Genomic DNA, 15,891 nt, shown 5'->3' with positions numbered 1-15,891 from the left:
AGAAAAATAAGAATTAGTGTCATAAGAAGTGTATGTTAAACATATATTGAAAATTTAAATACCAAACACAAAAATAAGTATTTTGTTTGTAGGTAGAGTGACAAAATAGTGAATAAATAGTAAAAAATTAAACAAAAGAATGATTGAACCAATGACCTAAACATACAAAATGGTGAATAAATAGTAAAAAATTAAAAGCATCGAATTAATGACCTAAACATTTATTGATTCTTGAAGTACAATTTGCCACTAGGCTAAACCCATTTAAACTTACATTTTGCTTTATTAAGTTATATTTAACTATTAAGTTAAATTAATTTAAAATTTAATGAAATAACAATTAAATAAATCACATTTGGTCACATTTGAATCAAGTTAAATTTAGATAATCTAATCCAAATTAAATTAAACTAAGTAACTATTGATTATGTCACACTTGAAAATTATAACTTAAATGACATATAAACACACATTTTATCAGGATAATAAGTAAAATCTCAGGATCAATCCTTATACAAATCATTTCTACACTTATTATACGTTCTCTTATGATAAGTCTATAGAACGTTCTCTACATATGATTTTTAATGTATATAGATAAAGATAAAAACATGAATGGTTAATTTACACTCTATTAAATCATATTCAAAAATCAAATTAAATTAAGATATCTAAACTAAAGTTAAATGAAGTAACAATTGAATAAGTTACACTTGAATCAAATTAATTAGACAATTTAATTTGAATTAAAGTAAAGTAAAATACCATAATTGAAATTAAATCAAGTAGTGATTGATGAAGTCTCGTACTTAGAACTAAATTAAATTAAGACAACCAAATTGGAACAAGATTAAGTAACAATTAGTTAAAGTTGCACTTGGTCACACAATAATTAAATTAAATTTAATCAAGTTTAAAAATTTTCGATTAGGCATGAATAATGGTAGAATCCATACTTTGGTTAAAATTTTTATATAGAATTTAGACTTAAAAATTTTTTATTAAAAGGATTCATATGCTAGGATATTGTATCCTCTCAAATAAATTAAAAGGATATTCATATACAGTATTGTTGGAATTGGATCGGATTGACCGGTCGAACCAGTTAAACCAAAATCAATTGGTTGTTCGATTCCATTATCAACTTGGACCGATTTTTGAAAAAAAAAATTGAATTTTTTTGAGAAAATCAAGTTGAACCGCAGATAAAAACTGGGTTTTCTTGATAAAACTGGACAAAATCAAAATTTCTTAATAAAACCCGATTTTTTTGGGAAAAAATTGAACTTTTTTTTTTTAAAATTGGGCTGAAAATTATTTTGTTGCTATATACACACATTTATGTAAAAATATTATAAAATAAAAAATTAAGAATCTGGTTGAATCTGTCCAACACGATTCAACCTTAATCAGGTCATGATACCGGTTCGGTTGGCAGTCTAATTTATAATTACTAGGATATTGTTCAATCCTTATAGAATTCATTTTAGACTTCAAATTTTTATTATGTACATAAATTATTTTTATTAGCTTGAATCAAATTAATCATGACCAATAAACATGATGATGTCAAAAACAATTTCTTTTAAATTAAAAATTAATGATTGTCATCATTTTCAACGACATATATAATTAATTATGTGATAAAGTAAAGTAAAATAATTAATTGTGGGAACATGTATTTAATGAGTACATTTTCCTCCAAAATTAAGTTTCTTTTCTACCCATTTATCTCTCCAAAACCACTCAAGGTTATAAATGTTATTTGAAGTGTCACGATCCATTATCAGTCAATTAACACTGCTCTTTAATAAATTAGACTGTTTAGATGATAATAAATGTTTCTTCGAAAAGTAGCGTAATTGTGAGATAATAAATATAGACAGTTGAAAATTGCAATGATTTCAGTTTGGGCCAAGTTGACTCCGAAACTATGAACTAATTAGTGGTTTTTTTTTTTCAATTTTACAAATCAAATTAAATCTACTTTTAAAACTACTAACTTTTCTTTAACATATAGTGCAGTATAATTTGTTATCCGCTCGTTTTTTATACTCGTATCTTTTTACAACAGTTAATAATATAATATCAAATTAGAATATATATATATATATATATATATATATATATGCATTTTAATTCACAAATTATTATATATATTTCTTATATTTCTTCCTTTTTCTTATCTCTCTCATAAATAAACACTTTTAAATTAAAATCAAATATCTAAAAAATAATTTTACAAAAGAACAATGTAAAAATTTTCAGATCCATCATATCGTTTTGCGTATGTTTATTTAAAAATTAAATTTAAAAAGTAAAAGTTTGAAAACCTTAATTATATGTATCTATTTAAAAAATTAGTTTTTAAAAATATCAAATAAAATCATAAAAAATGAAGGAAATTTTTCAAAATTTCTTAAAAACGTTATGTGTGTATATAGAGGCAATTAAGGAGAGCGTATTGGATGAAGAGTATGTATATTTTAAAAGATTTTAAAATTCTAATAGTATTCAATTTAGATTCTTTTAGAGCCTGTTAAAATTTTATGGTATTCAATTCAGACTTTTTAAAAATCAATAAAAATCTGATGGTATTCAATTATGACTTTTTAAAAGTCCATACAAATTTGATGGTATTCAAAAAATTATTGATTTAGAAAGATTTTATAAAATTATTGAGTTTCGTTGGATATTAGAGTGTTATGTATGAATAAAATAGTCATTCACATATCCATCCTCAAATCCAAAGATTTCAAAAATCTTTTAAAATCCAATAGACTCTTGATCTAATACATCCATTAATAGAACGAAAGCGGAACGGATACCCACGGATTTTAAACTACCTATATAGGTATCCGTTTAAAATTTTACTATCTGTATCCGTTCTAAACCCATGTTAATACTTATTTAAGTACTTATATTCGAATCCGTCTTAAATATTTACTACCTGTATCCGTCCAAAAATTCATTGAAAGTATCTCTTAAACGAGTAGGGTATCCGCGAATCTTTAACTATCTAAATTTCGAACTTATTTAAAATATATTTTTTACTAATAATAGATAGAGTACTCACTACCAAATCCGTTTAATATAACGGTTAAGGGGAGCGGAATGGCTGTCGACGACGCTGGCCATTGCAGGCCTTTCACTATCTGTGGCGATAAGTTTTTAATGAAAAAATAATAATTTTAGAGAAGATGACACATTTTACTTTTTAGTCCCTTATTATTTTTCAGTTTTTCATTTGACACTGAGACCTTTTAATTTGTTCAATTAGATCTTCAAATTAATTTTGATTAGGTATATAAAAACCATTGTGATTCTATCAAAGTCAATCAAAATTTATAAAAAAAGTCCTATCAATTCCATAAATCTCTATGTAGAATTCTAATAGAATATGTGGAAATCTTAAGAAATCCTTTAATTTTGTCAAACTCAATAATTCTTTTAAAATCTAACACAACTTTATTCCAATACAACCCATGAGTCTTTCAAAATTTTTAAATTTTTTTTTTAAATTTATTTTTCAAATGAAAGGAATATACACATATATATATTCATAGATAAAATTTTTTAAATTACAACCAAATATTAAAATTAAGCATTTAAAAATAAATTTGTAAAAAAATAAAAATTTAAAAATTTTGAAAGGTTTAATTGCTATATATCTATTTGATTTATTATTTTTAAAAAAATATGCCAATCAAATCATAGAAACATAAAAAAATTCAAAAAAATTTCTAAAAAATTATATATCAACACACTTTTTTTTTTATCTTTCTCCTAACTAAAATACTTCAGTTACAATAAAATCATATGGCAAACATCATAATTGCAAGTTGTCACCTAGGACAACTATGACACTTCTTTCTCAATTTGTACAATTTGTTCCTTTAATCCAGGCCACCAGCAGTTTCAACGCACATTCTCTCAACCCTTATTGCATTTCTTCAACACTACAATTTTTCTAAGTCTTCAAATATATGTGTACAGCTTTTTCTAAGTCCTCAAATTGAATGATAGAAAAATTTAAATTAATTTTTTTAATTAGTTAAAAGATTATTTTATAATATCTTAAATTTTATTATTATCAACATTCTGTTATCCCCTCATTCCCACATTTTATTCTGTTATGGATTATAGATAGATAACCTATGGACATAGATATAGATTTGTTGACACCAGAACAAAAATAAGACTCAAACGTCAAAACAAAGGCTCAAATTGCAGACCTTGAAAGGGATTGCATTTCAAAAATAGTGCCAAGAGGGCCACTTGGGGCTAGGACCCATAAATTGTTAATATTGCAAATCGAATAGGATATTTTTTTATTTTTATGTAGATTTTTTAGTAGTTGCATTTTATTTGGAGGGTATTTTTTAAATAAGGAAAATCAATATTGTAATAAACATATTAATTAATATAGACCATGCATTCAAGTCACTCATATCCTCCTTTCTTTTATAATCCTCTAATTTCTTATATTTCTCTTATATTTCTCTCATATTTATTTTTCATCCTCGTAAACTTTTTTTATTATCATTTCAACATCCTTTCTTTCGTACTAAAGAGTCCGATCCGTTTCTCCACATATCCAAATGCACTTTTGATAGATGCAAATTCAGTTGAACCACAACTATTTTTTTGGACTAAATAAGATTTTAGGTGATTTTAAGTTGATTTAGTTTAATTCGGTTCGGATTAATCGGTTTAGAAAAGTTCATGAACACCTCTAACAACAAGAGGCATAGTCGAATTGTCTGGCACTAAGAGCGTTGATGACCATTGACAAACTTCAACTATGATTAATTCCATTCAAACCTAGAATACAGTAATCAGTAGCCGCGCATTTCGTAATCCCAAAATCAAATATTCAACGCAATAAAGCCGTAGTAGTTGATACTTGGTAGACAACGACCAAATTTGAATTCAAAGGCACGTGCGACAAAATCCTTAACCTGCCCCTCCCACGGGAGTTATTAAAAAAAAAAAAAAAAAACAGTGAAAACAGTCTGTATGAATTAGGTATGCTATAGGTAATCATAGTTGACCTTCGACACATTTTTTTTGCTTTTCCAATTTTGATTGCACCGGTCAACAACAGCTGAACAAACTAGGAATAGGAACCATCCAACCTCCTTCCATTTTTATTTCTCTCTCTAATTTCAGAAATCTTTTATATTAAGAGAATAAATATATCAATTTATTAAAAAAATATAGCTATAAGTTAATAGGATAGAATTGTATTTTCAAGCAAATTTATATATAAAATTTGAAATTTCTAATCTATTTCTTTAAATTATATTATAATTAAATAACTGTAGTTTATTTTTATAAATTAATTTTTTGATTGAAACTATCTAGTATCCGAAACTCTCTAACTTGATTAATTCGAAATCACGCTAAGTGAGAATGCAAAGAAAACCCTTTTTTCAAATTTAAAGAGACTGGGTACCTAAGTTTAAATTCCAAACATTTAATTAAAGGAGGAGAGACTATTGCCGTTCCATTTCACTGTCGAAGGTTTTATAATTATTTTATTGAGTCTCTGTCGATACGTTACTTTGCATAATTTTAATTTTTTTTTCAAACTATGTCTTTTCATTATTATGATTGCGCGTATAAAGTTATTTTTTTTTGTTTTTTATGTAAAAAAAATATAGCAGGTATATCTTTAAAAGAAGTGTTTTAAAATATACATCATTTGGAATTTTATTGAAATGCAACGAAAACTACTTTAAGTTTGAATGCTCATCATAGTATAATAAATTTGTTGTTTTCATCATAGTATATTTATTAAATGTTTTTCATTTAATAATAACCAATTTCTGAATAACAATTACTATATTTTTATTTTACTAGATAGTACAAATTATTTTCATAATAATTTTAATTTATGTAACAATTATATTTATATTTATTAAAATATAGTAACTATAAAAAATTAGTATATTTTATTATATACAAATCAAATTTATATTTATCAAAATATTGCTAATGTAAATTTTTTTTTTTGGTAGAACAAAGAAGGTGTTAATCTCCATTAAACCTAAAATATATGTCTTTAATACTCTAATAAATGCATTTACGGGCCGGAAATTGAACTCTTGAAGAATACAAACGTGAAAGGCATGTGTTTTTTTTTTTTTTTTTTGAAATTATGTAAGGCATGTGTTAATAAGACTAGTTTTACAAAAAAAAAAAAAAAAAAAAAAAATCATATTATGATAATTTGTCTATTTTTTCAAATTTATAAATTTTGTAATTCAACAAAAAAAATCTTGTAAAATCTTTTTAAAAATATTTTTATGTATCTTATACCAACCTTAGTTGCCTTAAAGAAGATAATTTATTTAATTTCTTATTTATCTCTATTTAAATGTGCATCTTTATCGACAAAGTTATCAATATTAGCCAAGTTCATAACTAACTACCACCTAAATAGGATTTAGATATATTTGGGAGAATTTTTGTATTAACTGGTAGCTAATTTTTATTTAAATTATTTATTAATTTTATAAAAGTAAGTAATAATCAAAATTATATTTGTATCATTTATTTATAATGTTTTAAAATAATAATTTCTATAAAAAAATATTATTTAATTTTTTGTTTATATAAAGATAAAATATAATATATTCACTTTAAAAATTAAGAAAATATTTATTACGCATATTAATATATAAAAATAATTATATTCTTAACCATTATTATGTATTTTATATAACATTCATAAGCCCATCGCTATTACCTATCGTCGCTGTCGGCTAAGCTAATACAAATAGTTAAACCAAACAACATTATCTTGCATTATACAAAGATATATTTATTTTATTTTGATAAATTAAAAAAAAATAATTAACATTATTTGAATAATAATTAACGTTATTTGAATAATAAATCTTACTTACATGTTTCCTAATAAATCATTATATGAATCTTAAATGTTACTCCATTTTCAGTAAAAAATTGAGTGGAAAAATTAATAATAATAAGAAATTAAATAAGGGTTTTTTTTTTTTTGAAAGGCTAAAGAAGGGTATATTGAACAACGAAAAAATTAGTTATTGATTATTAATTATACTTTTAAAAAGAGAGTTGACTAAAATGGAAACAAGTCTATTTTGAGGGCAAAAGTTTACTATGAGTTGTTGAATTATAATAGAATAACATGGACCATTTACAATTAATATACAAGAGTATATTATATTAAAAAAATTAAGAAAAATTGTATTTAACGATTTTAACTGTACATACGAAAATTAAATTAATTGTATAATTATGGAGAGGGATTATTTTTTTTATAGTACTTATAAAACAATTCATATGTGTATATATATATATACATATATATATATATAATCTCAGTCCCTAATATTTTTTTACATACGACAAAAAATTTAGTTAGTAATACAGACTGAATATGTAAATAGAGCTTTCAAATTCGATTTTCATTAAACGAGACAGTGTATTCGGGAACCTCTAGGGAAAGAAAGATGTAAGAACCTCTAGGGAAAGAAAGATGTAAGTGCCAATACGTTCCAATAGGAAGTCCACGGTTGGCTACCGGCGGCTAAAGTTTCTTAGTACTTCGCCAAAAGAGCTAAAACACAATTGTAGAAAGGGACAAAAAATTCTTGAGTTCGATCTAACTAAATATGTTTTCAGAATCTTAATTACAATTAAGTCTCGAGCCGAATTAGGTGGTACTAATAATAAAATCCAGATATCGCTGGCTTAAAAAAAAAAAAAAAAAGTACTACCTAAAAAGAAAGTAATCTGAGCTCGGAATAATATGCACACAAGCATTTTAGAACTTACAATAAAAATTATGTCAGATCGGAATTAAACCATATATATATATATTTTGTTTATTCAGAATATAAAAAGAAAATACCAATTATGCATATTTGTTTGTCTTTGTAGTTTGCTTCACTCTTCGGCTTCTCTCTGAGCTTTTCTGCTTAGAGACGTCTCTGGAAGAATAGTAACGAGTATAATCCAAGTGTTGAAAGTAATTAAAAATATTATGACATGGTCAACTTCATAAATACAAATTGTTGAAGACTCAAATTGAAAAATCATATTCATTGTCATAATAATTTTTTCTCATCTTCTTCATTCATCAATTCAATTCTAAAAAGAAAGTAAAGAAAAAGGGAATGGAAGCAGCGGTAGCAGCAGACAGAGGCATGGAGTTTAGGTCTATAGAGGCTTTAGGTAAAGGTTTTGATCTGAGCAGTGATTTTAGATTGAGATTTGCAAAAGAAAAGCTTGTGGTGCTTGATGATGAAAACAAGAGAGATATATTAATTCCTGGTAGTGGTTTTACCATTCCTAATGTTTCTCAAGACATTCGATGCGATAAAGGCGATCGAATTCGCTTCAAATCTGATGTTCTTGATTTCAATCAGGTATTTTGATTTCATTTGATTTTTTTTATGTATTTATGAATTCGCTCTTCAATCTTGGTAAGTGTTTAGTCATTTTCAGTTCTTTTTGAAGTTGATAAATTTGAGATAAATTGTTACGAAAATGATGTTAATTACGCTGTATTCTTATGATGGAGTTATGATTAGCTTGGATTTATCTGTTGCTGGTATGGTGGCTTTGTTTGAGTATAATTGACTGCCTGAGGGTATACAGATTGGGTTTTACTTTGTCAAATTGTTGGATTAAGTAATGGATGAGAGTACGGACCACTCACCCTACTCTCAAGTTTTGCTTTTAGTAACACTGATAGGAGCGTCTAACTATTGCTTGGGCTTCATGGATGCTACTGTTAAACAAAATGATTGTCTTCCTATGTTGGTGAAACCCTACTTCACTTGTTGTATTTGGGATTTTCCTTTCACTATTTCTTGTATTTATTTATCCTTTTCCTTTTGACTTGGATATAGTGCTCCTTATCGTCCATTTTGCTATTTATTTATTTTTTACTTTGATTGTGCACCTAAGTAAAGGCACAGAAACAACCTCTTTGCAAAAGCAGGGGCACCACTGCGTACATCAACTCTCCCCAAAGCCCACTAATATGGAATGCTTCTTGCACCGGAAAATCCTTTTAAGCAGCTACAATCTCCTTTGTTAAGGTGATTTGTACGAGGATAAGTAGTGAATGGGTGACTTTGACTTTCATTTTGGAGTGTGTTTATGTGACAATAAGGATATTTGGCAGATGGGTTCTGTTTAATTTTATTCTCAAAAGCAGAAGTTGGATCGATTACATCTTTGCTTTGTGAAACATAATAGGTAAATTTCAAGGTAGCCTGTGTCTGCTAGATATTGATTTGGGAAATTATTGCCCGTACCAAGCTAAAAAAATCCCTCATCAAGATTTCATTATTGATATTTTTCTTATAGAATTTCTGGGTAGTTGGTGCAATTGTACCTTGGAAGCCTGAGATGTATATGTAGGCAGCATTTGTGCTTACATGGTTCTGTTCAGGTTCTGCATGATATTATAAACTTACAGGTTGACATTGAATTGCCATTGATGTTTTTTTGAGTGTTTTAATTTATTTGCATTTAGAGATATGTGAAGTTAGTCACGGTAACTGTTATATCTCATACATCTTGGTCAAAATTTTCCTCCTGATTCATTTATAATAAGTGATAACTGTTTGTTCCTTGCAGATGTCAGAGTTACTTAATCAGAAATCTTCAATACAAGGAAAAGTGCCTTCAGGCTATCTTAATTCTATTTTTGATTTAAGTGGAGACTGGTTTCATGATGCTTCAGACACCAAATATCTTGCTTTTGATGGTTACTTCATCTCGTTGTACTATTTGCACCTAACAGCATCTCCACTAATACTACAAGAGAAAGTAAAGAAAGCTGTTCCGCCTCGTTGGGATCCAGCATCATTGGCTAGGTACTTCTCGATTTAAATATCATCTGAAGTTAAATACATAGGATGATGATCATCTGACATTACTACCACTTCCAGTATTGAACTTATGATTATTTCTCCAATAGAATGAGCAAAATTTTGATTGCATCTGTCTGCAACATCAGCCATATTCATCAAATCATTTGTTCACATTGTGAAGCTTAATAGATAACTTACAGTCTACTTGTTCTTGTGATTGTAGAACCAATAGGAGATAAAAATTGGCTGAATTGTCAAGTTTTTCATTTGAGTTTTTTATCATAGATAAAAAGCAGTATGGATAGTGTAAAGTGGAAAACAAGAATTAATGTGCTGGGATAATAATAGACATCAAAAGTTGGACAATAAGAAGAAAAACCTAGGCAGTATCTTAGCACTGAACTTCCAATATGTAAATTCTCAATAATATTGTATTCTAGTCCGTTGAAAAGATACTTTTGCAATCTTTTTATGTAATATTTCAAATCCTAAAAACATTAATGTGAGGTTTAGATTCTATTGGTTTCATTTTGTATGTATTTGGAGCACAGGGAGGGATGAGGTAGTTTTAAGGCAAAAACTATATGTATGGTATTTTATACTCTCTTTTAAAAAAGCTATTTTTTTAATAAATAAAACCATGTTAGTAGATAGTGGTGATTGGTAATGATGGTAATGTGTGATGTTCTGAAGGTAGTAGTGGCGGTGGGGCCATGGGTATCGGTAAAGTAGAGGCTGTGTAATGGGGTGGGGGTGTCGGGGGGAGGTAGAGGCGTTATTGGGGCATCTCTTCAACAATTTGATATGATGCAATATGGACTATGTGAGCTGCATCAGTGTGGCATATCAACAATGGATGCTGATTAATTTTATTAGGCAGGTTCATCCGATCATTTGGTACACACATAATAGTGGGTATGGCTGTTGGAGGTCAAGATCTAATTTGTGTTAGACAGAAACCTACCTCACCAATTCCTCCTGCTGAGCTCAGAAAGCATTTGGAGGATCTTGGAGATTTTCTATTTTCAGATAGAAGAAGCCCGTCTTTACTACAGAGGAACACAAGAGATGGCAAACAAAAAGTACTCTTCTTCCTCTTTCGCATGTGATATTGTAATTTTATCCGTATGATGTTGCATTTGGTTCCTCTTTAGGATTTGATGATGTAATTTTTATTCATATACTCTCTGGTTAATGAAGTGGTGCTTTCATATAGGTTCCCGAGGTCTTTAGTCGTATTTTGCAGTCAAACACCATGCAATTGACCAGCATTACAGAAACATCAAGCAAAGATGTAAGTTGGAAACTTGGGATATATTGCATGTGTTCTGAAAAAAAGCACTATGCACGTGTGTGTGTGTGTGTTTTTTTTTAATAATCTTTTGTAACATGACAGGGCCTCACTATCATTTGTTCAAAAAGAGGAGGAGATGTGCTCTCACAGAGTCACTCCAGCTGGCTCCAGACAGTGCCAATTAAACCAGAAGCTATTCTCTTCAAGTTTGTACCCATTACTTCTCTTCTTACTGGGATTCCAGGCAGCGGTTATCTTAGTCATGCAATTAACTTGTATTTGCGATGTAAGTATGTCAAACTCAACTAGTGAAAAAGATGAACATTTCTTTTCTAAGTGGAACTGCCTCAAAAATTCTGTTTATGACTATCATTGCAATATTTAATGACTTAGGTTGCAGATATTGTACACTAACTTTTGAGCTCTTTTTCGATTTTTCACAATAGAGAAGAGGTCTAAGCTCTCATCTTGGGTTTATTGCAATAATTTCTTGAACTCCCTCGTTTTTCGGTTTTACACAAGTCATCATGGCTTGCTACAGATTTTTTGTCTTAGAGTTTGCATTATTTATCCTCTACTTGGACCAGCAGGATTCAAGCTTGAGAGACAAGCCATAGTTGTATCTCCATTGTCCCTATCTTGTCAGTGTGCAGACATAGACAAATGAATTAGATTGGACTATGGATGTGGTTCTTTTCCTGTGACCATTTGTTCCTTTTTCTTCTCCATCCTAGTGCCCATTGCTTGGGATTCAAGGGAAGGGAAGGAAAAGCAAGGGTTTTTACCAAAACCATTGGCAACCCAATGGCATCTCAATGTTGATTTTTTACTTCTTTGTTGATTAGTAATTCCTTGCAGTCAATAGATTTTTTTTTTTTTTTCTTTCAAGTTCTTGTTTTGCATAAATCAAGACTGTGTTCATTCTGCCTATCCAGACAAACCTGCTCCAGAGGATCTACAGTACTTCTTGGAGTTCCAAGTTCCCAAGCAATGGGCACCTATGTTTTGTGAGTTGCCTCTTCGACATCAAAGAAAAAAAGCTTCTTGCCCTTCCTTGAGATTCAGCTTTATGGGTCCTAAACTATATGTTAGCTCTACCCAGGTAAGACTACAATTATAAACCAAGCTGTAGACTACCACTTCTGTTAGCTTGTTTAAATTTTTCTAAATTTTACTGGTCTTACCCTGCCCCACATCGCCATATACAAACACACACACATGACAATAGTTAGAATTTTCATTTTAGGGGATTGTTTTGCTTTCTGTGAATTCCTCAGGGGGTGAAACTCCACTTCTTTTTCTCTCTTTTGTAAGATTTTCATCTTAATACTTCTACGGAAGAAAAGACATAAAGAGCAGAAGGCCTGGGGTAGCATATACATCAGAGGAATAAGGGTGATGTCAAAAAAAAAAAAAAAAAAAAAAAAAAGAAGAATGTCAGAATAGTGATAATATTTCCAGTTGAGTAATGAACTTCTGCTTTTTCTAGAAACCTACTAGTTTTCACCTTTTACATGAAAGGCAAAGTGAGTGTTGGGGGTTTCCTTCTATGAAGAGGGTGCTCAAATATGGAAAGAATTTTAGATATGCATGGATTTCTCTAAAGTTCTATTTAGCTGAAGGCTAATTTGCAATTTGTTTCAAGTATTATGCTTGGGTTTATTCAATTTCAATTACCTGATCTGAATGTACTATTGAAGTTTGCTTTTCTGGTTATCTTATAGTCTAAGATATGTTGTTGACCTGAGAGTTCTGAAATTAATAATGATATATGAATGAGCTTCATACCAAAATTAGAAATTCTCAAACAATCAAGAATTGGGATATAAAAGCTGGCAGTTGTTTTAGGTCAGTGACCTCCCTATCAAGGTGGTTATACTTGTCCATTAAATCAAGCTAGAAAGCAAAGGAAATATATTGGGAAGCACCAATTCTGTGTCTCCTGCTTGTTTGTTTGTTGTATGTCTGCACAGTCTGATGTGGGATTTAGTTTTGAGGGAAGAGCTGAAGATTTTCTGAAGATATTATAACTTGTACAGTATGTCATCCGATTCCTCTTTACCTTGGATAAGATGTTATCCTCCCATTTTTTCATGCATACGGTTATATGTCCTTGTCTTTTGGCAATGTAAATTTGTCCTTTTTTTAGGCTTATGTTATTGTTGTACCGAAAGCAACTTATCACTACCGAATTTGGGCACTTGAAAAGAAATGTTAAATAATCCGTCCTTCAATCCTTGAACTAGTGCAGTTATAGGTCTCTCCAAGTATGAAACAAAATTTAATCCATATTTGATATTACTGCATCTCCAGATTCAAATTTTAGAAATTTTACGCAAAGGAACTGCAAGAATAGCATTACAAGTTGCAGTTATCAATCATAAAATGACTAGTTTCTTCATCTTGTGACATTTCAGGTTTCAAGTGATAAAAAACCTGTGGTTGGTGTACGCTTGTACTTAGAGGGGAAAAAATGCAATCGACTAGCATTGCACCTACAACATCTTTCAAGCCTCCCAAATATCATGAACTTTTCACCACCTGACACATCCATATGCAAGCAATGCGAATGGCGAGGCTCTGATGATTATAGATCGAGCGACCAGTTCTTGGAACCAGTTAGATGGAAGAGATACTCTAAAGTGTGCACTTCTGTTGTTAAGCATGATCCCAACTGGTTGCAGGGAGATTCAAATGGTGTTTTTATAGTAACGGGTGCGCAGCTCCTTAGCAAAGGGAAGTGGCCGAACACGGTACTTCACCTTCGTCTACTTTTCTCACATTTACCCAACTGCACTATCAGGAAAACTGAATGGACCATTGCACCAGAAGCGTCTCGTAGGTCGAGTTTTCTCACTACTCTGAGTACGACATTCACATTTACTCAGCGAACCATGGCTGGTCCTGAAAAGAAACCTCCAGCTGCACTGAACTCTGGCATATATCCGGATGGTCCTCCAGTTCCAGTTCGCTCCGGAAAGCTGCTTAAATATGTGGAGACAGCTGAGGTGGTACGCGGTCCGCATGATGCTCCTGGCCATTGGTTGGTTACAGCTGCTAAGTTAGTAACTGAGGGTGGTAAGATAGGTTTGCATGTGAAGTTTGCATTGTTAGACTATCTATGAATTTTCACCATGTATATATTTTGGAGCTGATTTTAAATCTCTGTTTTTTTTTTTTTTTCATTATTTATTTCCAATGTTTATAGTATTCTTTTATAGTGTTTTGAGTCATTTTGAGAGATTTACCTCAGTTTGTACAGAAAATGAAGTAGAAAGGATTGTTGAGTTGACTTTTTGGGATGTTGGGATTTGGTTTGTAAAAGTTGAGAAGGCCATTTGTTTTTCGTTTCTGGTGCGGAAAATATTGCTATGCTTTGCTGTGCTTCTCGAAAGGATAAAAGGTGAAATGCCTAATTAGGATTTTTATGCTGTTTCCTAACCTTACAAAACAATATATATATATATATATTGTTTTATAATTAGTATTTTGTATTTAAATAAAATTGTTATGTTAAGTTTGTTCGGTTAAGTCCGTGTTGACGGCACTTTTCTCTTCTCCCTCTACACTCTGACTTAATTCTGGGGATCCCAGATTAAGGTTGCAGGAACCTAAAACTTCCATATATAATGATTTATTTTCAATTGTTTTAATTAAATATTGTTTTATATTTAGTATTATGTATTTAAATATATATGTTTTAATGCTCAGTTGATTGCGATCCTTATAAATTCATTTCATCATCATCTTCAGCAGTCTCTGTATCTTCCTTTGAAGACAGTGATGAAGACAATATTTTGCCCCCAATAAAAATCAAAAGTAAAGCTGATAAAAAAGCAAAAGCAAGAAAAGAAAAAACAAAGCAAAAAGAGAGAAGAAAAAATAAAAAGAAAAGAAAAGAAAAAGAAGGACACGTCATCGTCCTCATCTTGTTCTGATTCCCTATAAAATAGGCAGAAGGAACCTTATTCCTTCCACTCATTAATTTTCAACAGTAAAAGTCAGGTTACTATATCAACAGTAAAGGTCAAGATTCGGTGGCAGACCAACCACTGTTCATCAACAGTAAAGGTCAAGATTCGGTGGCAGACCAACCACTATTCATCAACAGTAAAAGACAAACAGTAAAGATTCTTAATTTTCTTATAAATAGGGAGCCTCTCCCCTTGTGAAGGCATAAGCTAGAAATAAGCCAAAAACATCTCTCCCTTACAAGCCCCTCTCCTCTTTTGATTCTCAGTTCATTGTAAGCAATCAAAGTTGGAGAAAGTCTAATTATAAAACCTTTGTAAGTATAAAATATTGTTTTATATTTAGTATTTTGTATTTAAATAAAATTGTTTAAAGTTGTTATGTTAAGTTTGTTCGGTTAAGTCCGTGTTGACGGCACTTTTCTCTTCTCCCTCCCCACTTTGACTTAATTCTGGGGATCCCAGATTAAGGTTGCAGGAACCTAAAACTTCCATATATAATGATTTATTTTCAATTGTTTTAATTAAATATTGTTTTATATTTAGTATTATGTATTTAAATATATATGTTTTAATGCTCAGTTGATTGCGATCCTTATTGATTTTGTTGGTATCAGAGCCAACAAAATAGAGAATCCATTTGAAAATATCATAGATAGTTTTGGGTATGCCAACTAAACCTGTGGAAAGCCAAGTGTTGGGCTTAGAAAGGGTATAACAGGCAGTGACCGCAACTTGTTGATATCCTAAG

The 15,891-nt window shown here is 29.9% G+C and overlaps 1 protein-coding gene across 2 annotated transcripts; it reads left to right on the top strand.

Moving 5' to 3' along the window:
• Positions 1-7,910: 7,910 nt before the first annotated feature.
• Positions 7,911-14,515, top strand: LOC105639089 (MACPF domain-containing protein At1g14780). 2 transcript variants are annotated; one of them, XM_012223031.4, is made up of 7 exons: positions 7,911-8,417; positions 9,640-9,878; positions 10,756-10,957; positions 11,092-11,169; positions 11,272-11,455; positions 12,105-12,271; positions 13,587-14,515. In XM_012223031.4, exons 1-7 carry the CDS (start codon positions 8,166-8,168, stop codon positions 14,292-14,294), a joined length of 1,830 nt encoding a protein of 609 aa, XP_012078421.1. In that variant the 5' UTR covers positions 7,911-8,165; the 3' UTR covers positions 14,295-14,515. The 2 variants fall into 2 exon arrangements, with proteins under 2 accessions (XP_012078421.1, XP_089577981.1); XM_089721855.1 differs by lacking the exon at positions 7,911-8,417 and adding an exon at positions 8,590-9,255.
• The last annotated feature ends 1,376 nt before the right edge of the window (positions 14,516-15,891 follow it).

The sequence above is a fragment of the Jatropha curcas genome, chromosome 5, assembly GCF_041381405.1.
Source record: "Jatropha curcas cultivar XTBG-Jc1 chromosome 5, XTBG_Jcur_1.0, whole genome shotgun sequence".
In the NCBI taxonomy this organism is placed as follows: Eukaryota; Viridiplantae; Streptophyta; class Magnoliopsida; order Malpighiales; family Euphorbiaceae; genus Jatropha; species Jatropha curcas.
The sequence above is the reverse complement of the archived record's forward strand: the minus strand, read 5'-3'. Positions and strand labels throughout refer to the sequence as shown.